The sequence below is a fragment of the Fusarium falciforme genome, chromosome 3, assembly GCF_026873545.1.
Source record: "Fusarium falciforme chromosome 3, complete sequence".
NCBI classification, from domain to species: Eukaryota; Fungi; Ascomycota; class Sordariomycetes; order Hypocreales; family Nectriaceae; genus Fusarium; species Fusarium falciforme.
The window spans coordinates 4,196,158-4,221,198 of record NC_070546.1 but is presented as its reverse complement, the minus strand read 5'-3'; the positions used below and the strand labels follow the sequence as shown (position 1 = coordinate 4,221,198).

The 25,041-nt window shown below is 50.6% G+C and overlaps 8 protein-coding genes across 8 annotated transcripts; 5 read left to right on the top strand and 3 right to left on the bottom strand.

Annotated features, from left to right (window-relative positions):
- Positions 1 to 234: 234 nt before the first annotated feature.
- NCS54_00453900 (Zn(2)-C6 fungal-type domain-containing protein) lies at positions 235 to 2,104 on the top strand (the record flags this gene model as incomplete). Its single annotated transcript, XM_053150070.1, has 2 exons — positions 235 to 1,206; positions 1,280 to 2,104. The coding sequence occupies 2 exons, from the start codon at positions 235 to 237 to the stop codon at positions 2,102 to 2,104; spliced, it is 1,797 nt and encodes a 598-aa protein (XP_053006045.1).
- Positions 2,105 to 2,179: 75 nt separating this feature from the next.
- NCS54_00453800 (Hypothetical protein) lies at positions 2,180 to 3,204 on the bottom strand (the record flags this gene model as incomplete). The annotated part of the gene is made up of 4 exons (XM_053150069.1): positions 2,180 to 2,420; positions 2,478 to 2,514; positions 2,573 to 3,078; positions 3,155 to 3,204. The coding sequence occupies 4 exons, from the start codon at positions 3,202 to 3,204 to the stop codon at positions 2,180 to 2,182; spliced, it is 834 nt and encodes a 277-aa protein (XP_053006044.1).
- Positions 3,205 to 3,786: 582 nt separating this feature from the next.
- NCS54_00453700 (Aldedh domain-containing protein) lies at positions 3,787 to 5,537 on the top strand (the record flags this gene model as incomplete). The annotated part of the gene is made up of 5 exons (XM_053150068.1): positions 3,787 to 3,862; positions 3,906 to 4,348; positions 4,405 to 4,877; positions 4,954 to 5,365; positions 5,424 to 5,537. 5 exons carry the CDS (start codon positions 3,787 to 3,789, stop codon positions 5,535 to 5,537), a joined length of 1,518 nt encoding a protein of 505 aa, XP_053006043.1.
- A 1,628-nt stretch (positions 5,538 to 7,165) lies between these two features.
- Positions 7,166 to 8,909, top strand: NCS54_00453600 (Gln-synt-C domain-containing protein; the record flags this gene model as incomplete). Its single annotated transcript, XM_053150067.1, has 5 exons — positions 7,166 to 7,652; positions 7,718 to 7,977; positions 8,040 to 8,092; positions 8,148 to 8,822; positions 8,879 to 8,909. 5 exons carry the CDS (start codon positions 7,166 to 7,168, stop codon positions 8,907 to 8,909), a joined length of 1,506 nt encoding a protein of 501 aa, XP_053006042.1.
- A 463-nt stretch (positions 8,910 to 9,372) lies between these two features.
- Positions 9,373 to 11,074, bottom strand: NCS54_00453500 (Hypothetical protein; the record flags this gene model as incomplete). Its single annotated transcript, XM_053150066.1, has 4 exons — positions 9,373 to 9,519; positions 9,575 to 10,472; positions 10,520 to 10,910; positions 10,987 to 11,074. The coding sequence occupies 4 exons, from the start codon at positions 11,072 to 11,074 to the stop codon at positions 9,373 to 9,375; spliced, it is 1,524 nt and encodes a 507-aa protein (XP_053006041.1).
- A 1,851-nt stretch (positions 11,075 to 12,925) lies between these two features.
- Positions 12,926 to 13,730, top strand: NCS54_00453400 (Hypothetical protein; the record flags this gene model as incomplete). Its single annotated transcript, XM_053150065.1, has 2 exons — positions 12,926 to 12,948; positions 13,001 to 13,730. 2 exons carry the CDS (start codon positions 12,926 to 12,928, stop codon positions 13,728 to 13,730), a joined length of 753 nt encoding a protein of 250 aa, XP_053006040.1.
- An 818-nt stretch (positions 13,731 to 14,548) lies between these two features.
- NCS54_00453300 (Protein kinase domain-containing protein) lies at positions 14,549 to 18,177 on the bottom strand (the record flags this gene model as incomplete). Its single annotated transcript, XM_053150064.1, has 5 exons — positions 14,549 to 15,278; positions 15,330 to 16,101; positions 16,167 to 16,509; positions 17,496 to 18,099; positions 18,155 to 18,177. The coding sequence occupies 5 exons, from the start codon at positions 18,175 to 18,177 to the stop codon at positions 14,549 to 14,551; spliced, it is 2,472 nt and encodes an 823-aa protein (XP_053006039.1).
- Positions 18,178 to 22,762: 4,585 nt separating this feature from the next.
- On the top strand, positions 22,763 to 23,991 carry NCS54_00453200 (Hypothetical protein; the record flags this gene model as incomplete). Its single annotated transcript, XM_053150063.1, has 2 exons — positions 22,763 to 23,199; positions 23,262 to 23,991. 2 exons carry the CDS (start codon positions 22,763 to 22,765, stop codon positions 23,989 to 23,991), a joined length of 1,167 nt encoding a protein of 388 aa, XP_053006038.1.
- Between the last annotated feature and the right edge of the window lie 1,050 nt (positions 23,992 to 25,041).

The window sequence follows — 25,041 nt, the reverse complement described above, 5'->3', positions numbered from 1 at the left end:
GGTAGACAGGATAATATGACTCTCAAGTTCAACAAGGTATGGGAAAGAAAGCCTGGTCTTCGTATGCCCTCACCATCACCTTTTGGGTTTACACCAACTCGCTGACGTCTCACGTGATACCTAGCCGCTAGACCATCCCCCGCCTTTTCCTGCCTCCAGCTGGGGTCACGTTCCTTATCATTCGCTCATCCGTCCCCAGCCTGGAATTCATCCACTGCTGCATCAATGCATCCAATGCCTAAACAGGCGATCCCGGCCAACACGACGCGGCCTCGTCCTCGTCGGCGAAAGCCAATCCTCAGGGTAAAGACGGGCTGTTTCACTTGTCGAAATCGCAAGAAAAAATGCGACGAATCACGGCCGGTCTGTGCCGGATGTCTTCGCAACAAGGTAGCCTGCCGATGGCCAGATTCTCATCCCCATCCTCCGCCAAGTACAGAACACGGCAATGGGGAGAAGGCACTTGACTTGAGACCGTCGGCTCCAAGCCCAGACGGCCATGGACGACGAACCCCCGAGACTTTGACTAACCCGGCAGAGTTGGATTTTGATGTTGGAATTGGAGAGACGCTGGAGGAGACTATAACGGTTGACATTGGTCCATCGTCAAGTGTGTTGGAGCACGAAACTTCGCCGCCGGAGTCTTCTCCTGTCGCCACCACAGAGGCACCCGCCGCATCTGAACAGTTCGACCAAGTCATCAATTGCCTTCAGGATGCAACGCAAGAGACAGTGCTGATTGATGCAGATGGAGTAGTCGAGGGCGTTGGAGACGCCGTCAGTGATGCACTCATCAGGCTATCCCGGGGTCATTTTGACCAGGATCCTTTGAGCCTCGGGCACGCCTCTGTTCCCCCGGCTCCATCCATCATGCCAGGTCTAGACGCTCAGTCGTTCGAGCTCATGAGCCATTACCTAGCTCGCACAGCCATAAGCATGGGTAACGGGTCAACGACGGCAAACCCATTCGTCGTGCAGCTCATACCGCTGTCCTTTGCCAATCCCGTCGTCCTCGAGCTTATGCTATCCCAGAGCGCTTCTCATCGCGCCGTGTTGGACGGGGCGGGCTGGGCAGATGCGGTAGCCCAGAAATACTACACCAAATCCATTCGTATGTTTCGCAATGCCGTTACGGATTATCTGGCTGGCACCGAGGCGAGTCCGCTGTGGGTGACAATTGGTGCACTCATCATGTGTTTCACCGAGGTAGGCATACCTGTCGAATTCTAAGAGAGCAACAACCCTATCTCAAATGTCAGTCAACTAACCTTGGTCACAGACAGCGAAAGGTGATACCAATGGCGTCATCTTTGACCACCTCCAAGCAGTCGGTCCTCTTGTTAAGGACCTGGTCTCGGGGCATCGACATCTGCTTCCAGATGGATTACGCGCCTTTGTTATAGAGTACTACGTCTACACGGCAATCATCAGCATGATATCCATGGACCCCTCAGCGAGCACGGGGCATCTCCTCGCCCCGGAGCTGGAGTACGAAGCACACTCTCTGGTCGAGGGTGGTTATGTTGGGCAGCTCTGCGGCTCGTGGCTCTCGTTGCTCCTCCTTATCCCTCGCATCTTTGACTTTGGCCGTCGAAGAGTTGCGGTGCGCGCCCAGCCTCCCTTCCCGACAGCAGACGACTTCCTCAATTTTTCCAACCTACAGGCAGAGATCACCTCGTTCACGCCGTCGCCGCTGGTAGAGTCTGAAGTCGCTACTTGCGGCTACATCTTCCAACAGGCAGTACATTTGTACCTTCTCACGGCCTTTGGGGTCGGTGACGCAGGGCAGGTCACTCAGCAGCTAAGGGTTGAAAACGCGTTGGTGGACGCTTTCCTCTACCTTGAGCAGCTGCCGCCATCAGCACGCATCAATACCAGCATGTGCTGGGCCTTGGCAGTTATTGGATCTTGCACAGCCGATGACGAGCGACGAGACGTGCTTCGTCAACGTCTGAATACCATGTTTGTCACGATTGGTCTGGGAAACATTTCTTCAACATTGTCACTTCTGGAACACATCTGGGCACGGCCACGAGAGGAACAGAGTCCATGGATCATCTGCCGGATTATGTACGAACACGATATGTGGATCTCATTTGCCTGAATAATGCCAAAGATCGGGCCTTTTACTCTCATTTAACCTTGCTTCTCATACTACCATTGCCCTGTCTATCGAGTTTTAGTGCCCTTGGTTCCTTGGTGGTTGAGTGGCAGGACCCTCGGGTGTCACATATGCCTTGGTCAATCCACCATCCACGACAAGGTCATGGGCGTTGACGAAACTGCTCTCATCACTAGCAAGGAAGAGTGCTGCTTGGGCTTGCTCGATGGCCTCACCAAACCGGCCGGTGGGGAAGTGGACTTCACGGCGGAATCGCTTTGCCTTGTCGTCACCGAGGAAATCTTGGAGCATGGGGGTGCTGTCAAATGTCAGTGACCATAGCACCGCATGAATCTTGGATGGCATGGGGACTTACTTGAGGGGTGCCGGGCAGAGAGAGTTGAAGCGGAATCCTGCAAGGGAAAATGGTTAGTTGAACATCCTTTGCACCTCGAGGCAGGATAGACCTACCTTCGCGCGCATGAACTACAGCCATCTCACGGGTATAGGCAAGAACGGCACCCTTGCTAGCTGTGTACGCAACCTGGGGTGTAGCAGCGCCAACAATAGCAACCATACTGGCTGTGTTGATGATGCTGCCCTTGGTCTTGCCATGTTTCCTCAGTGATCGCACAGCGTGCTTAGAGCCGTACCAAACACCCTTGACATTGATGTTGAAAGTCAAGTCCCAGATAGCATCGGGACACTCCTCCGAGTCTCCATCTTTAGGGTGCATGATGCCGGCGTTATTGAACATGACGTCGACGCCGCCCCAGGAATCAAGGTGTGCCACCGCTGCCTCGACTTGGTCTTCCTTGGACACGTCGACGACCTTTGTCTCGACCTTGCCAGTGTGGTTGGGGACGACGCTCTTGACCTTGGAGAGAGCTTTATCGAGGGCCGTGTCGTTTACGTCGGTCATGAGGACAGAAGCGCCCTGCTGGAGGAAGAGGATTGTGGATTCGAGGCCGACGCCGCTGTTGATAGCACGTCGTTAGCAATCGTTCGTAGTTTGACATTGGGATATGGGTAGGGTCAAATCAATAAACATACCCAGCTGCGCCGGTGATGATGGCGTTCTTTCCTTCAAGTCTTCCGGCCATTGTGACGTGCAGGGGGTGTTGCAGGGCGATGATGTGTTGCTAACAAGAAGAGACAATGCTGGAGATACGAAAGCAGCACAAGACAAACATGATGTTCTTTATACATTCAGTCGCCATCTTGTAATGCGCAGATGCGGAACCTGCAGCAGCCCCCTTTGGAGTACTGACGCGCCGGTATCGTATCGGACGCGGGTCAACGAGTGTCGAGTCCATTGATACCTTCATCTAGCCTTGATTTGCTATTGACCCCGCCATCGGGAGCGCGGTCTTGATCGTGATTGGACAAAGGAGGGAACAATAGCAGCAGGAAACATCTCAGCCGTCCGAGATGCATCTCGACACTTGCCCACCTACGTAATAAGGGTCCGTGAGATGAGGGGAAGAAGAGATGAGTGCGGGGTATTAGGATACTCTCGAGTAATCGACAATGCAGTGGCGCGTGGTGTTTGTTGATGACCGCAAGACAGTATCACGGCGCGGGCCAATCATGTTCTATTCCGCTGGCCCTATTGGCATGCTCCATGGCACAGTGGAAAGCAACTGCGTGCTCGTCCAGTTCTGCCATCCTTCGATAAGTCAAGCATGATGATAAGCTGGCCCGATGCTCGGACGGCTTTATTGGACGTTCAGTCGTATAGCTTCATCATCTGCGGCATAAGTAACATCACATAATCCAACATTTGCTCCCTGTTTTCTCCCAGTCCTCCTTCAACTCCGCATTCCTACATCTCTATCAGCAACAATGACCTCCACCATCAAGACCATCTCCCCCTCGACAAACAAGGTCGTCTGCGAAAGACCAGAAACCTCTCTTGTCGAGGCACGCGACATCTCCCGGCGATCCGAGGCGGCCTTCCAATCCTTCCGCAAGCTTCCCTTTGCCCAGCGTCGAGCCATCGTCGAAAGGGGCCTCGCCGGCATCCAGGACCGCAAGTTTGAGCTTGGTCGTGAGCTCGCAGAGCACATGGGACGGCCCATTGCCGCGAGCCACAAGGAAATTGAGACGATGCAGAAGCGAGCCGATTATCTTCTTGATACGGCTGAGGAGGCGCTGGCTAGCTTGCCTGGACGACCTGAGAAGGGGTTCCGGAGGGAGATCAAGAAGATTCCCGTCGGCCCCACGCTTATTGTCTTTGCTTGGAACGTGAGCAATTCTCCTTCACAGCATTGCTACATCTACTAACGTTTTACCCGCGGTAGTTCCCGTATCTCATCATCGTCAACGCCCTCATTCCAGCGCTTCTGGCCGGCAACTCGGTCATTCTGAAACCCTCGCCTCAGACACCGCTCATCGGCGAGCACCTCGTCGACATCTTTGACAAAGCCGGCCTACCAAAGGATGTTCTCCAGGTGATCCAGTCCGGCGATCCCCAAGCCCTCAAAGAGCTAGTCAAGCTTCCTGAGCTCGGCCTCATCAGCTTCACCGGATCTACCGTCGGTGGCCTGGCCATCCGTGAGGCTGTGAGCGGACGCACCATTCCCGTCAACCTAGAGCTGGGTGGCAATGATCCGGCCTATGTCCGACCAGATGCCGATCTGAAATACGTTGCGGCTCAATTGGTGGATGGCGCTGTCTTCAATTCTGGTCAGAGCTGCTGTGCTGTTGAGCGTATCTACGTGCATCAAGATGTGCACGATGCCTTTGTCCATGAGCTTCAGAAAGAGCTGAAGACGTACGTATACACTACCAACACTGATGTTTCCATCACGATGCATGATGAAACCGGTTGACTAACCTTGTTTATGCAGATACAAGCTTGGTGACCCCCTCGAAAAGGACACCATGGTCGGTCCCGTCATTTCTCGCGCTGCCCAGAAGAACATCAAGGCGCAAATCCAAGACGCTCTGGACAAGGGTGCTGTAAACGCGACTCCCAAGAATGACAGCTTCACCACTGCGCCCTCCTCAGGCAACTATGTCGCTCCCATACTCTTGACCAACGTCACACATGATATGGAGGTCATGCGTGAGGAGACATTCGGTCCCGTTATCCCCGTCGCCAAAGTCAAAGACGACGAGGAAGCTGTGCGTCTGATGAACGACAGCGACTACGGTTTGACCGCTAGTGTCTGGACAAAGGATATTGCTCGCGGGGAGGAGCTGATTGAGCAACTCGAAGCTGGCACCGTGTTTGTCAATCGATGCGATTACCCGAACCCTGTGAGTATCTGCTGCATTTACTCGACAAGAAACATTTGACTGACAAAAGGTGCCATAGGATCTTGCTTGGACAGGATGGAAGAAGTCGGGATTGGGCTGCACGTTGGGACCTCGGGGTTTTGACGCTTTCGTCAAGCTAAAGAGCTACCACGTAAAGGAGGCACAGGCCTAAGTAGGATAGCAAAGCTGGTTTTAAATGCAGAATCTGACTGTATCCCTTTACGGAAACCATGCTTTTCTACTTTTTCAATGCCGTATTCGTCATACACATGATCAAAGAAAACATGAAGAGACACACAGCAACATCAAAACCCAATGCTGCAAAACAAACCATGGTTTTCGTTGAGAAATTATGTAGTTGTTGTACATGAGACGTGCGAGCACTTGTTGCTTTGGATCCAAGTTGAGGGCTATTGCCTACACTCTACAGAGCACTCATTGCTGGGCATTAAAGACGCGCCAGCGAGTGAAGACAAAGAATTTACTATCATCGCACCACGAGACCCTGTCTCGGCTTGGGCAGAGAGTATCCGACTTGGAACATCTAGGCCTTGTATCTCATAGGAGGGGATCGTACCCAGATTGACAGCACCCTGAGGGGCCTGGAGCACGGTATCGCGATGTAGCCGATCTAGACTACTAAATTACCCATCACTCGCTTGAAGAGAGCAGTCCGTCCACCTGGCCTCAGTAACCGAGCCCAAGACCAGCCAGATTTTACATCAAAGAGCTCTCTAAAGTCAATGTGCTCAACCGATACCTCGAACTACGGGGGATTCGCCCAACATGACCACCGAGAGCTCTTCCATTTATTTGGTGACCCAGTGGCCAAAGAAAATGCATGCTATGGGGATTCGGCCGGCATTGTGGGCTTGACGGACGCGGCGGACGGTTCGAAGGATTCATTTGTCATCTTGGAACGAGTTGTGTTCTATTCGTCTTGAAATCTGTTTAGCATTCTGCCATGCCTTGGTTGATAATACACCTGCCAATTAGACCATGTTGCTCTTGATGACCTGGAGCTCGGATGCCGTAGCGGCAATGGTCCTCGTCTACTTGGCAAGACGTGCCGTGCTTCTCAATGAAGTATTCGATCGGAGCATCGCATTCCGAAACCGAGACTATGGAGGATTCCATGGTCATGGATTGCTTAGAGCAAGGAAAACAACGGGGGATGGGATCGCGGCAATGTCGAGTGTTGTTGGATGCCTTGCGTGAATTGCCGCTCGAGTTGTCGACCTCGGCGATACGCGATGCGCGGTCGTGCAAAGAGTGTCAGTTATCCCAGCGCGGAGAAGCTGGAACGGCTGAAGCCACATCTTTGGTAGGGTAAACAATATTTTCGAGCAATGGTGATGATTGAAGTGTTGCTGCCAAGTGTTGTTAGCGTAGCCCGCATTAGATAGCCTCAACCTTGGACACCCACCCAGCGGAAATGGTTCTGATTGGTCCTTATCGAGATGCTCAGGTACCCCCTTTGAGAGCGGTCGATCAGCCGGGGTTGACTGAGGCAGCGTGGTTAACCGCGATGAACCAACGTCGTGTAGAATCTTATCGACTCGAGGCAAGGCACTTTCTAGACCATGAGCCAGGCCCATTGCCCCCATGGCTCATCGGTCCGCGCCAAGTTTATTCGTGGAGTTGTTGCATAAGATGACGGTGTCTTATCTACCCTGATGTCGACACTAGATCATCATCTATCAGGCCCCTACAGATTGTCTCTTGTACTGGCGATACAGCTCCCAAGTTTATCCTTACCCTGTTACTACCATCTTGTTCAACCACGCCCGCATCGCAATAATGACCAGCTCAAGCAACACATCGCATGAAACGCCGACAAACAAGACATTGACCAACGGCGTCAATGGCACCAACGGCACAGAATCATCACTCGATCGCATTACAAGATTATTAGCCAACGACAACAAAGTCAAGGTGGCAGGCATCGATTGCGATGGTCTGCTCCGTGGCAAGATCATCCATAAGGCCAAGTTCCTGTCGAGCGTCAAGTCTGGTTTTGGCATGAGCTCGGCCATCTTTGGCTGGGACATGCACGATGTCTTGTACACTGAAGAGACGAGCTTGACGAGCGCCGAGAGCGGCTACCAAGACTTTACCGCCATGATTGACCTGGACTCGTTTCGAAGACTGCCGTTTGAAGACAACATAGCCTTCTTCCTTCTTCATTTTTATATCCAGGACAAGCCTGTCTTTGCCGATGGCCGTGGTCTGATCAAGTCATTGACAAATGACTTGGCCGCCAAAGGCTACGAGGCACTGGCCGGAGGTATGTCAAAAATCCTAACATTCAGATATCCAACGTGTACGAATTCTAATGACTCCTCTTGCCAGTGGAACTCGAGTTTATGAACTTTCAGACCCCTTCCGAAGATGGCTATAGCGATCCCAGTGGCCGACCGAACCTCGCAGCATTCCTTACCACAAACGCGCCCAAGGCTCTGCGCCCTGTAACAGCAGGGGCTTTCGGATACAGCGCGACGAGGCCCATCATGGCCAAAGAGTACTTCCACGATATCTTTGACAAGAGCTTGGAGATCGACTGCCCTATTGAGGGATGGCATACCGAAAGCGGACCTTGCGTTTACGAAGCGGTACGGATAAATAGCCTGGCTTAAGGCGTACAAGAGCGTTACTGACTAGATCGGAACTACAGGCCCTCGCTGTTTCACCCGTCTCACGCATGGCCGACAATGTCGCACTCTTTAAGTAGGTCTTGCCCGATGAACTTTCTCAATGTCCTCAACTGACAGAATTTGGACAGGCTCGTGTGCAAATCGATCGGCGTCGAACACAATATTACTCCATGCTTCATGGCCAAGCCTATCCAGGGTCTTCCTGGTAACTCTGGCCATATTCACGTATCCCTCACAAGTGAGGGTCAGAACGCATTCGTTCGAGAGACACCTGACGCTGATGCGCCATGGCCCGACATGGCATATCTCTCTGATACCGGCCGTCATTTTCTCGCAGGAATCATCGAAGCAATGCCCGACATCATGCCATTACTTGCCCCCAATGTCAACTCATTTAAGCGTCTAATCGAGAATTATTGGGCACCCGTGTCTGTTAGCTGGGGTTATGAGGATCGTCTCGCATCTATTCGTCTAGTCGCGCCTCCTAGCTGCAAACCCTCGGCGACACGCTTCGAGATCCGTGTGCCGGGCGCGGACATTCACCCGCATTATGCTCTCAACGCCATCTTCCGCGCAGGATTGAGAGGCATTGAGAAGAAGAGCCAAGTCACCATCCCACCTGAGTCGGCGCGACCCAAGGACAGCCCTGCTGAGCGGTTGCCCAATACCCTCGCGGCTGCCGTCAAGCGTTTTGGTGCCAAGGGCTCGGTAGCTCGCGAAATCTTTGGAGACGAGTTTGTTGACTTCTTTACCATCTCGCGAAGACATGAGTTGAGGCAGTGGAGGGAAGCCGTGACTGATTGGTAAGTGATGCCTCCAACGACATTCGAAACCTTGTGCTGATCAAGATTGCCTATAGGGAGTTTTCTCGTTACATCGAGACCACGTAGAGAAGGTTCTGGAGCGGCATGGTGATTTCGCAGTTTCCATTGTAAACAGAACGGGAACTTTTCGAGTTGCCAAGTCTATCAATGCGTAACAAATAAAATGTGGCATTATGTTATCCCCTCTCACCTTTCTCAACCATAACGTTCAAATCAGCCTACGGTTATTTACTTGCAACACAATCTTAGTCTAGATGAGCATTCCCAGCGTTCCCCGTCTCCAATATGTTGTTCAGTGAGGACCGGAATGTTGAAGTCAAACAATGCCGAGTTTCTGGGTTTGACGTGACATCTCTCAATACTATTTTGCTGCTCTTACTCACAAGACGAGTTTTAGAGGTATGATATGCTTCGTCAGAGGACATTTCTAGAAGCGATGTTATGCATAGGTACGAAGAATCAATTAACATATCAATGTAGAGCTCCAACTATTGTTACAATATTTGAACCTCGACAGGTTTACACTTGATCAATGAACATTGACAATGGGATGATAATCAACGTGAGCCCTGGCATACCACCACGCCATAAGAACAGCAAAGGTGATAGCGTAAACGACGCAGACGTAATTCATATTATCGCCTTGAACCGGATACTGAGGTGGGAAAGCGTACATCTGCAGGTATCGTTAGCGTACGAGGACCAGATCGAGGACAAGATCGTCAACTCACCACGGTACAGAACACTAGCCATAGAAGGAGGACAAAGTTACAGACCATACCAAACTTGCCCATCCAGAAAGGGCCGTGATTCAACTTGGACCGTCCTTTGACGAGGAGACAAACCACTGGGATGCTGTAAGATGCGTATAGAAGAACGACGCATGCCGTGACCATGCTGTTGAAGGCAGTGTACGAAGCCAGGTACAAGCAGCCGAGGATGCTGACGATGGTGCAGCTTGTTACGTGCGCCCAGATTGGTGTACGAAGGCGCGGCTGTACCTGGCTCAGATACTTGGAGCCAGGCAGGCCGTTGTCTCGAGCAAAAGACCAGCAGAGGCGAGCCTGCCAGGTGTGAGAAGCGATGAGGCATCCACAGCCCGTAAGCACGATCAATGAGCATAGCACAATGGCTCCAGCTTTGTTACTCAGTGCCTGATCGAAAAGCTCAAGAATGGGCACTCCAGTCGGCGTACTGCTAACAGCGTCAAAGTCCTTGATGCTAAACATCATGGCGATGCCAAAGAGCCAAGCCGTCACGAAACCTACTCCCACCGTACCAAGAATGGCAATGGGGATTGTCCGCTCTGGATTGAGAACCTCTTCAGCCATGTGTGTGGCACAGTCAAGACCGTTGAACGCCCAGTTGCAGTTGATCAGGCCAACGATGTATGCAATGCCGTCGCTTGGCCACCCAGTGTTGTTGACGAACTGGGAAAAGACAAACCTGGCCGATTGATGCGTGTCGGCCTTGCAGGGGACGGTGAGAATGATGACGAGGAACGAAATGATGGAATTCCACAAGGTGAAAAACGTAACGCCTGGCAGTGCTGTGCTGGAGATGTTGAACAAGGCACAAACGAGGTTTACAACCTGGTAAGCCACAAAGTTCATCCACGGTTTGATGACTCTGTCATGCATTAGAGTTGAATCCGTCAAGTTCGGGAGTCTGCTTACAAGGTCGGGTGCGCCATCTGGATGCAACCCATGATCAAGCCTCCAACTCCCAGGGCAATACTAGCGCACGTAAACAAAGAGCCGGCCCAGGCGATCCATCCGGTCAGGTAGGACAGAAATCGGCTGTAGCGCCTGCTGGCAAGCTGGCTTGTCCAAAAGTATTGTCCGCCGGCATCCGGCATAGCCGAGGCCAACTCGGATAGCGACACGGCGATGGCGGCGCACACGATGGTGATGAGGATGATGCCATAAACGAGTTGAACAGGACCACCAGAGTTGATGCCCGTGACGAGGGCCGTAGAGATGCCGAACCACGAGTTCGCGAGGGAGAAGCTGATACCGAGGACGGAAAAGACGGAGAAGTTCTTGCGCAGCTCTTGGGTGTGGCCAACTGGAGTGCGCCCAATTCAAGTCAGCACAGGTTTTCTTGAATGTGATTTTTTCGCACGTCGAGGGACAATTCCTACCTGTCACCGACTTACTACGGCCGAGAGCAGCATCTTCCTCGAGAGGGTAGTCCTTTTTCGAAGGGGTGTCTGTACCACCCAACGCCATGATGAATAATGTGCTATGTGAACGGGTTTCCTGGGAGTGACTGGTACAGAGGTGGGCAGGTAGGGAAAGTGGCAAAGATAATTAACGAGACGGTGCATCGCAGACTAGTGTCATTATATATAAGCAAGAGGATACGATCTCTATCAGTGTATCGAGCCAAGGCATCCATCACTATCCCGGCTCTCCCGTGCCCGCCACCCTGCCGAGATAGTACTTCCCGTAGCCACCGCGTCTTACTTTGTGCTACATCAAGTTTATCTTGGATATCTGATTGTGGTATCGTGTCGACCAAGCGAGCACAGAGATAAGCCACTGCCCATGGGGAAGCGGAGCCAGGCTTGGGCTCGCACGAATCCGGGGATCGCGCAAACGTGTTCCATTGGCCGCGGATCATGAACTCAACGAACGGAGGCGATCAGTAGCCTCGACAGAAATAGGGGAAGGGAAATGGTGGTTGTGGCCAGCCAATGTAATACAGTTCCGCGGTGGATCCACCATCGTCATCTGGACTAACTAGAAAGGGAGAGTCCTGATGAAAACATTGGTAACTAGTCATGAGAGAGCGAGTTAATGCTGGCTACCACCTATCTTAAGCTCAGAGGCTAGATACCGTGTGCCAACTGACACATGCACCCTGAAGCGTTTGACCCCCTTGTAGGCTACCGAGACTTTGACGCCTTGAATCATCACAGAGTTTTGGTTCATAGTTCATATACGCGTATGGCTCGAGTGGGTCAGGACAAGCACGTGACAAGCACGTGACAAGCCATGAAGATGGTAGACACTCCCAGAACTGTCGCCCAGGGGCATTTATTTGATCATGGAGAGCTTTGATCAACAGTGACGGATAGTTAAACCATCTAACAGGATCGCTTGTCCTATTTGCTTGGGTATTCCTTGATGGGTCCCGTAGTTGATTAATATTCCTTGATCGTTAGGTTCGATCTCAAGCATGCAAACTACCCTATAGCTCAAGGGTGAAAATTAGGACGCAAGCTGCTTGCATTCTGCATGACCACCAACGTAGAAAGGCGGTCGTAAGATAAGATCTCGGCAGTTGAGATCGTTCGATGCTGCAACGCTTCTGGCCGCTCACTGCACGCTTCGTGAGTTTGTAAGTGTTTATTGGAAAGACATGTCATCAGAGCCAAGTGACATTATCAGCAAATCTGGAGAGAAGAAAACACGCCTGCATGGATTCCCACCCCCTCAACTCATCCAACGTTTAACCATCTTGTTTGCACATTAGAGCCATATGTGACTTTTCCTCTAAAGGCCTTCAACAGGTCTCAGCAGTTGTGACGGTCAAAAACTACTAGGCAACTACCAAGGGCTATGGTGCACATTCAGACGGTAATAGGGCTCTCGTGATCCGGTGTAATTGGCAGACCCTTACAAACATTCAAGACCTAGGCCAGCCGTCGATGCATTTTTGGGTTTGATTGAAACACGGGAAGGAATCATATCGAGGCTGAGCCTCTCATGTGTGCATCCCAAACCCCTCCCTATATGCGGATTGCCAGCGTCTCGTGGCTCAACCAATGGCCCTGGAGGATTTAAACTCTCAACTTGCACCTACATCTCAACTCAATGTCAGAAAGGCCCCTGTAGAATGGTGTTGTTTACATCTTGAACAGATGCCGCCTGGCAGAGAAGAGAGTCCACAATGAGAAAACTGAGCCATGAAAAGACCTGGGGATCATTCCTTCTCTCTTCAATTCTCTTCTTTCCCGCATCAACACTTTCCATTATCTCAGAAGCTTCACTCAATTGATTCTCTCCAAGATATCACGACGCTCTACCAACACAATCACTACATCCTTCTACTACAACCTACTCACACACTACGCAATGGATTCATCCAACATTCACAGGTAAGCCAATTCGATTTTGAGCCATGGCTGAGTCCCTGCTAACATCTCTCAGCATCATGGCCTCGCCAAAGGCTCAGTTCCTCATTGGACCCAACAAGAACGAGTTCAGCATTGACAGCGAACTCATTGCGGCCCAGTCTTCCTCTCTTGCAAACATCATCAGACAGCAAAAGGGTCGATTTGACGGCACACCAATTCTCTGGAAGCATGTCGACGTCGACACCTTCATTTGCTTCTCCGCATTTGCCTTCACTGGAGACTACGATGGTGTTGAGCCTCGTCTCAGACAAATCCCAGCCATGGTTGCCCAGCCTCCTCTTTTGCGCAAGACGATTAAGCTTCGCCTGACAAACCACAGGAGAACTCCAATGGGCGTGTATAACAGCTTCTGCTGGGAGAGGTTCAAGGAGCGATATTCCGGACACGAGTTCAGCCCGGATAACGTTGTCGACACTCGAACTCACACGTGCGCAGATGTCTTTCTCTGCCACGCTCACGTCTTCATTTTCGCCGACCGATACAAGATAGCCAAGCTGCGAGATCTTGCCCTTCGCAAACTTTGGATCGCGATGGTCAACATTACCTTTACAAGCAATGTGATCCCCGACATCACCCAGCTTGTAAAGTACGTCTACAACCACACCACCAGCAAGAATCCGGCTGGCAAGGAGATCCGCGCTCTAGTTAGGCGCTACTGCATCATCAGACTGGAGAGAATGTGTGATCACGCCGAGTTTCGGGATTTTGCCGAAAATTCAGAGCTTCTTAACGCGATCAACTGAGTTCCTCCTGGTAACTTGTCAACTTCTTGGCCTTGCTTTGGATATTTCTTCTGCATTCATCTTCTTTTTGTTCTTTGGCACCTCAAGCTGTTGCAGATTTCAAGAGTGGCACTGCATCAGAACCAACTATCTCCATGTGGTCGGAACATCACAGCAGAGACGACGCATCAACATATAGACACTTCGCACGACAAAAGTTAGATGCGCACCATCCTATGCATCATTTGTTTAGAAGGCGTTCCGGCATACACTGGAATAGTTTCAATTGAAAATCTTTTTTTACTCCTACCATTAACATATTGCCGCCCCCGTCCTCCTTCGCCTTTGAATCATCGCCAACTCTTGAGCACGACGCTCTTCAGTTCGTCTCCCCGGTTACATTCACAGGCATTATGCCTGCTTAATTGCTCAGCCAGCGGTTTCTACGGCAACAGGAACGGCCGCATGGCCTTTCTCGACTTTCCCTAGGATTGAGTTTCCACTGCCGGCACTGCTGAGAATTCAATCGCGTTCTCGGGTCTCTTACCTGGCACTCTTGAATGGGCTGACAGAGAAATTATGGTTATCATAACCCAAAACGCTTAGGAATCATCTGTCCACGACTCTGATACAGAATGCATAACGAATTGCTAATTAGAAGATTAGTGATAACAAAGTCGAAGTGTAGGAAGACTTTGCACACCCGAGCGACCTGGCCCACGCTTCCCTATGACCATCTTAATGTTTGGATTGTTCTCTTCTCGGCGAGTTCGTTTCTTCCTTTTTTGTTTTTGAATTGGCACTATCTAATAAGACGATAGAGAAAGTTGCTCATGCCATTATCGAATTTTGCCCTTTATCGCCTGGCCTTGAAAATCAATGTGACGCCCTTCCAGGATAGCAACCCCAACTCTCTCATACACACCGTCAGAAGAAGCACCAGTGCTCGCCGAGTTGCAACGCACCAGAATAACCCAATGCGCCTGAAACTCTTCTGATGGCCATGGGTTACCACTCCCCAGAACAACGCATTCCACTGGCTTTTCCAACACTTGACTTGGGTTGTCGAAGAATATAGACTTGGGCCAGTTGGGAAGGTCGTTGACGAGGCTCCAAACCGGGGCCTCTAGGGCGAGAGCTGCCATATCATGCTCACGACTTGGGTCGCTTGAGCCAGCGGAAAATGGGGATTTGATATCGTGGGACCACGAAATCTGTCCACCAGGAGCAGACACGTAGTCGATAGCCCCATCATACGCCATCCACGACCAAGAAGGGACGGGCTCACCGCCAGAGTGTGCAATCCGCCTCATGCTCTCTCCTCCACACCTCCACAGCAAGGACCAATGAAGATAGCACTCAAATATCCCATACCCGCCAGTGGTATCAAAGGCATTGAGAAGTCTATTCTCGAGACCTCTGATGGCCACGGGCCGGTCCAAGGTGAACGTGAGAGCCAGCTTAGAGTAGCGCACGTAGAGATCCTGGAACAACTCAATCTTCAGCCCCTTAGCGTACTTACTGGCCGAACGGGGGAAGTTTGCGTCGCCTAGAAATGAGGCCTTGCGACTGAGATCTTGGGTTAGCGGCTTGACTGAGTTTAGAGAGTGTGATGCATACTTGTTCATCTTGGTCATTGTCTCGCATCGTACGCCACCACCGCACTCCCAGTATGACTGGCTCTCTGCGAAGTGGATGGTTCGTCGTGATAAAGCCCTCTCTTGCATAACCCAGCCTCTTTGATTGAGCTCGCTCTGGTCGACGTGGGTTCTGAAATCGTCGATGTTTTCGCACGCATAGTAAGTCACATCGCCGGCCATCATTGGAATGCACCGTCTCTGGGAACGTGCGTTGAGGAACCCATCGTTTGTCCCAGAAGCACAGCTTGCTGCAAGGGTGCAGTATGCTGAGCTGAAGACCTGCTCCATAAGTTTGGATTGCATGTTCCAGTCTTCAGAGTCATCCTGGACGATACAGAGTGAGTCGATCCAGAGATAGTTCAACCCAAGCCCTCGTGTTACGGAAATCGCATCGCGGAAAGTTTTTGGCAGCCGCGACCCCTTAAAACCACTCTTAAGCATCTTGATGTTTGCCTTGAGGGTGCAAAATCTTTCATGGTGCCCAGGGGAGCCCCAGCGATGGGACAGCACCAGATATTTCTTGTGTCGATCTGGTCCGTCATTGTCTTCAAGGAGCCGAACAACATCAGAGTCGAACTCGCTGATGTCAAGGAGCCGCGTTGGTACAAAATCAAGCGATGCGGGCATGCACTCATGGTTGCTATCACAGTCATGAATCCATTTTCTCAGCACCTTGAAATGGGTTTCGCTGCCGGCCTCCGGGAGTTTTGAGAAGCCAGTTTGAAGAGTTTTTAAAGGGTCGACACTGGGCCCTACGCCGCGTAAGCCTTCGATGAGTCCGCCTAGGAACACAAGACGAAATGGGATGGATACGAACCGGGTGCTCTGTAGAGATTGAGGATAGGTCGTTCGTTGCCATCATCAGTTGCGAGGTAAGACTCCACGCGGGTAAACAAAAACATGTCGTGAGGAGAAGGCGGCTGGCCTTGGATACTGGAAGATAATAGATCACGAAGCTCGCAGTTTTCGCTCTGGGATCTGGAATCTAAACCGGCTTGAGAGTCCGTGAACTGGCACTCGGAGGACTGCAGAGATAGATCACCGCATCGGCGGCAAAGCTGGGACATGGCCTGGTGCGGACTGAGTGGGGCCAAGTCGACATCGTTGAAGAAGGCAGCGGAGAAGGTATCATCGGGGGCGTAAATCCATTTCTGGGTGAGCTATAAGAAATTAGTAAATTCATATGAATTATAAAGATTTCATCGACGTATAGTCACTCACAGACTAATGAAGCCGATATGTTAGGGGTGTTGCAGTTTCGGCAGCGGTTGCCTTGGCTCGATGGAAAAGCTAAGACACCATCATTTAGATACGTACGAGCTGTAAAAGTTATTGCGTCAATATTTGTGCAGTATAAAGAGCCTGGAATCAGTGGGCGGCTCACGAACTGAAAAGCACACGAATTAGCGAGGATATTTTGCCAGAGGGAGGCTCGAGAAACCTGTGAGCAGTACAGAGCCAAGGGACACATGGGCAAGGTCGACATGGCTGCAGAAGATGTATGCGGTCTGACTGCATCTCAATTCGCGGATTTTAATCATCGTAAAAGGATGGATGATTACTAGCACGGGGGGCCCCGACTATACCTGACTTCTACGGCTTACAGGCTTTATTCGCCGAACCCTCAAGTACTATCTCATAAGATACTCTCCACCTGGTTCACATTTTTCTAGTATTATTCGATGTTTAAGCAATCTCTGAAAATCCTAATAGAAGTGCTTTACCCAAGCTGCGTGCTAATCCTCTTCGCGGGCAGTCGGCAGCGTAAGGTTTCATTTGCTCGTATGTGCGTACCCATATTTCGACCAGTGAGTCTTCCGACAATTCAAGTAGATCTAGAAGATCGCTTGGGGACGTCTCCGCCGGTTCACCCAACCTCACGTGAGATAGCCATGATGTTGCTGCATAGTGAATCAAAGGGAACCTGGATGTGTCTGCATGGCGAAAAGGTTGGGCGTGCAAATGCGCAGCCATCTTGAAATAGCGGAGACAAGTTCGGGATAGACGGCAGTGGGCAGCGGGCACCACCAGGTCGGCCGCTTTTCTAGATGGCGCCCCCGAGTAGCCGCGATTTCACCAACGGCTACTAAGCTATACCTAGATTTTCTTCAAGTAGAAAAGCTGTGATAAGAGGCACCACATATACCGCGACTCTGTTCACCATAAGATTATGTCCGCCCTCGTTTGGCACAATCGCCACAGGCCCAGAACTGGTTGGTGAAGCAGGGCTAGTGCCAGCGCCAGTGCCAGTTTCGGAGAGACTAGACACAGAGCTGAAGCTCCCAGATTCTCTGCCCCCGCCACCTTTGCCATTTCCACTGGTGACGCTAGTTTCCTGACCACTAGGAGCAGACTCTGTCCGAGTGGTCTCAGCGGAGAGGGCTGCTCTCTCCGCTTCCACTAACATGAGACCGCGAACAGTGAGATCCACGGGGTTATCGCCAGATTCCTGGAGCATGCTCACCTTTGGGTTGTCTGAAATGTTGGTTTTTTCACTCTCCACCTCTTCGAACTTGCCCCCGGTAGTCTCAAGTTCTTTATCGTAAATAGATTTCTCGTCCATAATCATCTGGAGACGGGAGCCTGTACTTTCCCGTCGCAATAGAAACCCGAGCTGTGAGTTGGGAGCGCCAATGTCCCCAACTCTGATTGAAGCTATGAGGCTGACGAGTTCACCCGGCGCAATATCTAATGGTTTCGTGACGTCAATACTGAAAGATGCGTTGCCGTTAGGTGGAGCTCTTAGCAGACTATTATACATGTCAGCTTATAACAGATGTGAAGCAGCTGCTAGGAGGGGCTTACATTGCTGTCTCGCCGTCAATCATGATAGATGTTGCGTGTTCGCCGAGTGTAGCGTCGCTGAGGTCTAATTCGATGGACTTTCCTGTAGGGCTAGCAGAAGGGCTAGTAGGTGTCCTGAATTCCGTGGCGCGGGGTTGTGTTTCCACGGGGATACCAGTGGGCTCACTAGCAGCCCTAGTTGGCTCCTGGGGAGTATTAGGAGCCCCAGTACGCCCTTCGGCAGTATCGGTGGGCCCATTAGGTGTCAGCTCAACTGGTGTTTGGGATGCTGGAGCTGATGCTTCAGATGCTGGTGCTGAAGGTGCTGGTGCTTCAGATGGAGCTTCAGATGCTGGTGCTTCAGATGGAGCTTCAGATGCTGGTGCTTCAGATGCTGGAGCTTCAGATGGAGCTTCAGATGCTGGAGGTTCAGATGCTGGAGCTGGGGGTGCTGGGGCGGGAGGTGGGGGTTCGGGTGCCGGTGCTTCAGATGCTGGAGATTCAGATGCTGGAGCTGAAGGTGCTGGAGCTGAAGGTGGAGATTCAGATGCTGGTGCTTCAGATGCTGGAGCTTCAGATGCTGGTGCTGAAGGTGCTTCAGATGCTGGTGCTTCAGATGCTGGAGCTGAAGGTGCTGCAGCTGAAGGTGGAGATTCAGATGCCGGTGCTTCAGATGCTGGAGCTTCAGATGGAGCTTCAGATGCTGGTGCTGAAGGTGCTGAAGGTGCTGGAGCTGAAGGTGCTGGTGCTGAAGGTGGAGATTCAGATGCCGGTGCTTCAGATGCTGGAGCTTCAGATGGAGCTTCAGATGCTGGTGCTGAAGGTGCTGGTGCTGAAGGTGCTGGTGCTGAAGGTGCTTCAGATGCTGGAGATTCAGATGCTGGAGATTCAGATGCTGGAGCTTCAGATGCTGGAGCTGAAGGTGCTGGTGCTGAAGGTGGAGATTCAGATGCCGGTGCTTCAGATGCTGGTGCTTCAGATGGAGCTTCAGATGCCGGTGCTTCAGATGCTGGTGCTTCAGATGCTGGAGCTTCAGATGCTGGTGCTTCAGATGGAGCTTCAGATGCCGGTGCTTCAGATGCTGGTGCTTCAGATGGAGCTTCAGATGCCGGTGCTTCAGATGCTGGTGCTTCAGATGGAGCTTCAGATGCCGGTGCTTCAGATGCTGGTGCTTCAGATGCCGGTGCTTCAGATGCTGGTGCTGAAGGTACTGGTGCTGAAGGTGCTGGTGCTGAAGGTGCTGGTGCTGAAGGTGGAGATTCAGATGCCGGTGCTTCAGATGCTGGTGCTTCAGATGCTGGAGCTTCAGATGCTGGTGCTTCAGATGGAGCTTCAGATGCCGGTGCTTCAGATGCTGGTGCTTCAGATGCCGGTGCTTCAGATGCTGGAGGTTCAGATGCTGGAGCTGAAGGTGCTGGAGCTGAAGGTGGAGATTCAGATGCCGGTGCTTCAGATGCTGGAGCTTCAGATGGAGCTTCAGATGCTGGTGCTTCAGATGCTGGTGCTGAAGGTACTGGTGCTGAAGGTGCTGGTGCTGAAGGTGCTGGTGCTGAAGGTGCTTCAGATGCTGGAGCTAGGGCTGTCCGGGCCCTTTCTATTAGAAGCCCGATGATCAGACCTTTTAACAGACGCATGGCACCTGGCTTTGCTTCATGCAAAGAACGACATGAACTGACCGAATAGTTGAGGATGTCTCAGGAAAACACCAGCCTTGTTATTAATCAGTAGACATCTGAGCTGTCCCGCGTCTACTCATATAACATTCTTTCACATGTTCTTTACATCACCACTTCTAGACGGCCGTCACCAGCAGTTGGAGGCATGGAGCTGAAAGATGGCAGTGGCAGCGGCACAATGCATGTCTAGTGCGAAGTATGATATCCGGGCATATCCTCACATCTTATTTGCCGAACTCGCGACCGATGACACTTGGATTTGTCGAGAAGAGGATTTGAATATGCTGCGCCAAGCCATGGCAACTCATCGCTCACCTGCGTCCCTAGTTTCCCTGCTGCGACTCTGTTGGTTCTGTGGCTGTCACTTATTTGGCTGGGTTTGTTGAAGGGTGCAGAAGAAAGCCTGTCGCTCCCGACACACCGTCGCACAGAGCCATCATTGGTCGGATTGTTCCCCTGGTGGCGTACGCCACCGGGGGCTGTGATTTTACTAATCTTTGGCTCAAGCAAGTCACCTAGCTGAGAGTGCCAGGCTGACGTCCAAATCGCCGTATTTAGACGGATGTTATCAAAACGCTAATAATTAGAACGGTGATGACCAAACCATCAAACGAGGAGCAAAACAGGCTATCTACTTAGCGTCATCGATTAGCGTAGCTGATATGATTAGACCAGGCTTGACACCTACTTCTATTTAAGGGGTCTAGAGATACCGAGGCGGTGGCAGCGATGATTTATCACGACGTCACCCTGTTTTCCTCCTCTGGTGGAGAAGGAATCCGTTAAACCGGGAAGAGATGCATAGGCTGTCGAATCTGGGTAGGACTAATCTGCGATGGCCCGTCCGGCTGTAGAGATGAGGCGGAAATGGAGTTTGTCAAGGGAACTACACCACAGACCCAGTCAGCCGTGCGCGAGAACTTAGAGACTAGTGTATCTGGTAAAGGTGGACGGTGTAAGCCGTACGGCAGTACTCGGCTCGGACGGCCATATACTGCCCAAAGGCCTTAGAGGCTCTTAGTAAAGAAAATGAGACGATGATATCCAAGATTCTTTGGCCCAGCGATAGGCATGATATCCGATCGATGATCTTTTTGACCGAAGAAAGCGATGCGAAGTGACGTTTAGAAGAGAGGTACTCTCACCTAGTGGCGAGTCAGTCAACACCAACGTCTGAGCTAAGGACGCCATCACAGAAAAGACCAGCCTATAGAGCTGAAACTCGTCACCTGCGGGGAACCGTACAAAGTGTTTATCTGGAACTGTAGGACACGAAAGCCACATGTGATGATAGTGAAACTCAACGTATGGAAGACAGGTATGGTACACCTAAGTAGGATGAATGGTCGAGACTTTTTAATATTGCTTAGTATTGCGTACTGTTAAGCTGGATCTACAATTGATGGAAGGCGTCCTGTTGACAACACCGAACAGCCATTACTATCAAACCAGAATGATAATTACGAGGACGCGTAATGGCTGGTCCGTAGCCTGCCACACTTAGCGATCCGATTGATCAACCTTATGCCGTGTCTTGCGGTTGTTTGCCCATATTTTGTGGCTGACGGTGCCTTTGCTCCTGCCTTTTCTCCCAGTTGTCTAGTTTGGTGGTGAGCATTGCCCTCAGACAGTGCTGTTTCACTCATGTCTGAAGCCATATTGCCTAACGGCATGATGACGTGAGGCATCTCAATCTTCAATCAAGTCCATAATCTTGCGACCCTTCGTTACACAAGGACATGCTACAACTGCTAAGAAGCACACTGTCAAGGCGCAAGGTGCAATATGTGTCGATGAACAAAAGAGACTTAAAAGGACATCAGGCCCTGCCTGCGGCACCCCTCATCCCATGAGCTGCCCGAAGCCTCCGGCCCGTACCACATCCCAGTGTTGTCTCTAACAGCTAGCGCCTTTTACAGAAGGCTTTAGGGAGTGTGACTGTTAGAGACTTATGACTGGTCTACTTGCTCCTAGGACAAAAGACAGTGTAGACTGAGGTATCGTTGCTAACAAGAGCTTTAATTGGCCTGGCCCCCTATCATGGCCGTAGCGGAAGCTTCGGGCAGCTCATGGGATAAGGTGTGCTTACTATTTGGAGGGTCTACGGAACCGATTTTCACATACTGTATACCGCCTAGCTGATCAGCCGAATAGAGGGTCTACCCTACCTCCTCCGTGCTGTCATCTGCGGAAACCACTGTTTTTTTCATGTATTAAAAGTCCGAAGACTTGAGCCCTTGACACTATGGGAGATATAGCGGCTACAGAAACAGAGAAAAGTAATAATTATGCGGCAGTGGGGCTATAGAGGGGCCTACAGAGGAATGTGTAACCTGGAGAAAATGAAATGCTGGTTCAAAGCCACCCTTGCAAGAGACTGGAACTGAGCTTGGAATCCAGTAAGAAGCCACCCTGGGCTCTCGAATTGGAAAGCTTTCATTGTACCAGAAATCATAGCATGGTTGCTTTTACTTACTTGGGTACAAAGAAATACAAAGGCTCTTTGGCTTTCCCGACATCCATTCTGAGAGCTGCGTTGAGCAATGGTGGTGGTTGAAAACAGGGTTTCTCATCAGTCGTTCCTCGTCTCCACAGCCTCGGCCGTAGCTTAAATTCTAGCTGCTGCATCATTATGACCCCTCACACGCATCATTAAGCCAGTCTCAGCCTGGGACCTTCACCACTTTCTGCAGTTTGGTGACCAAGTCACAGCGATTCTGGATCTCAGCCCTACCAGCCGCTTGGGAATGGGTTGGTTGGTATTATGCGCACTATCGCCCAAGGATGTGAGACGTCTCAATCTTGGAACAAATCGGGGTCGTCTGGAGAGGCGTATATGCCGCTGTTGTTGAGCTCAGATGCTGTTGACGTGCAAAACTGAACCTCCGTCCCGCGTTTTGCGAGGCATGTCTACCGACAATTCCTTCAGTATCTCGTTTCCGTCAACTTCAAGATGAGTAGTCTACTACATTCTGCGATAGCCCTCGGCTTGTGGGCCATACAGGGCTCAGAGGGAAGAGCCCTCTCCGAGCCCACGCAACGATCATATATCACGGACCATGACCGACTACCTGCACAAACACAAATGATAGAGGTCCCTGAGCTTAGACACATGGCAAAGCGTCAAACGACCAGCTTATCAAACTTCGTCGTCACTGTCACCATAGCCCCAGACGAAACATGCGGTTGGCTGTCAGGGCGTCCAGGGATCCCAATTACTTGCGAGAACCATCAACCCTGCATGTGGATTAGTGCAGGACCGTTGATCTGCGGCGCGCTTGAAGAGCCCAAGCAGTGGGAGGTTCGGCTCAAGTGTATTGAGAGCGAGGCGGCATTGAATACTGATCTTTGCAACGATACCTGCGTGAGCGCTGCCCACATTCTTCGCTGGTGAGTCGAATATCCCTGCAGTCTTATGGGATATGTTGTTGACGGCTGGAATTGCGCTCTAGCACCGAGGAGTCGGCTGCATATTGTCGAACGTATGCCTACCCAGACGGAGTTCGGGACTATACATGTGCACCGACCCCCATGACCCGAGTTTCGAGCGTATCTTTTACCTACGATGGTCAGAATAATGCAGACCTTATCACTACAACCTACACCCGAACCAATTCACATATCTCATCAACCGAACCGGTTTTTTCTACCATACCTCCCCCGCCTCCTCCTTCACGTCTGCCTCCTCCAAACCATCATAATGTCGGAGCCATTATCGGTGGTGCGATTGGAGGATTCGTAGCACTATCGCTTATAGCATTTGCAATCTTCTGGTTCGTTCGACGGCGGAAGAAGGATGATACTCCCCCTGTTCAGCAACTCCCTTCGCCAATGCAGGTTGCTCCAATGGAACCAGCTCCATCGACTGGGGCAGCGCCAATTGATCCGAATGCTGGAAAGACAGGCCCAAATTCCCCGGTGCAGTCCGAGTGGAGAGGTTCGATGATGACTGTACCGAGCTCGGTTAGCAATCCCGCCTCGTCGCAAGGTTGGATGAATCAACCAGTGTCGCCAAGTGTCCAAAGTGCGGCGTCTCAAGGTGTACCGCAGCCTATACCGCAGCATGTAGCTCATGAAATGAGCGGAGATTCTGTTCGACCTCAGGTCTATGAAATGAGCGGAGATCCTGTTCAACCTCAGGTCTATGAGATGATCGGAGCCTATGCCCATCCTCGGGTCTAGTTTGTTAGACAACGGGTTGGGTTGGTTGTTAATGAAGCGAGGCAGTCCCTGTACTTTGACGATAGGAATAGTCCATATCTGACATCGAGAGGGTATCCACAGTTTCACGCGCGTGCTATACATACAATTCATAGAAGATGCTAGATACATGGTCTGCTTCTCACTCCAATCTAGCGATGGGGTCTTCAAGACCTCGTTAAACATTCTCAACCCAACGCAAAAGATGCTAGAAGGCACTATATCGCACTGAGCGTGCTAAAAGGATCAAGGGCTAGGTAAACGATAATGAGCAGCAGTGTGTTAATTAATAATTATCTTAGGTTATCTTTAGTGCGGGGTACTCCATCCCACCGAGTTACTTAAAGCATGTGGCTAGATTACTAACGCAGTTGTTTCATAAGGCCGTGAAGATCATGCCTACCCAGGGGATTAAGTAAGCGAGTTATATAACCCCTCTGTTTAGTATAGAGGGGGCATTATAACCTATAACTATGTTACTGCTATGACCGCCTTCTATACCGTAATTGCCTTATTTCTCTATGAATTAAAGTCTAAATAGCTTTAAATTAAAGGTAAATTTTATTTTTAATTAAATTTAATTATGCCTTGATTTTTAAGTAAAAAAAACACCGCTATAGCATATATAATATATATATATCTACCTAAGGTATATATGCTATTAATAACTTAGGTAAACCCCTTACTAAGTAAATATAATATTAATAATACCGCCGTGCTTTATTATATAAAGGCTACCTTAACTAAGAAATATATATATCTATTAAAAGCTAAGAAATTATTACCTTTTAATTTTAAAAGAGGGATATTGTTAGCGCTAATTAGGCTTAAAGAATAGGCTTTAATAACCTATATTTATTTAATTAAGAAGAGCGCTTTTATTATATTAGAAACCTCTATCTATAACTATACTAGTTTTCTTTAGGGGCATTAATAGCCTAGAGCCTCTTATATTAATATTATAAGTATAAAGGTATAAAAAGTATTATTTAGAGCTTTAATATAAGTCCCTAAAGGTCTAAGAAATTACTT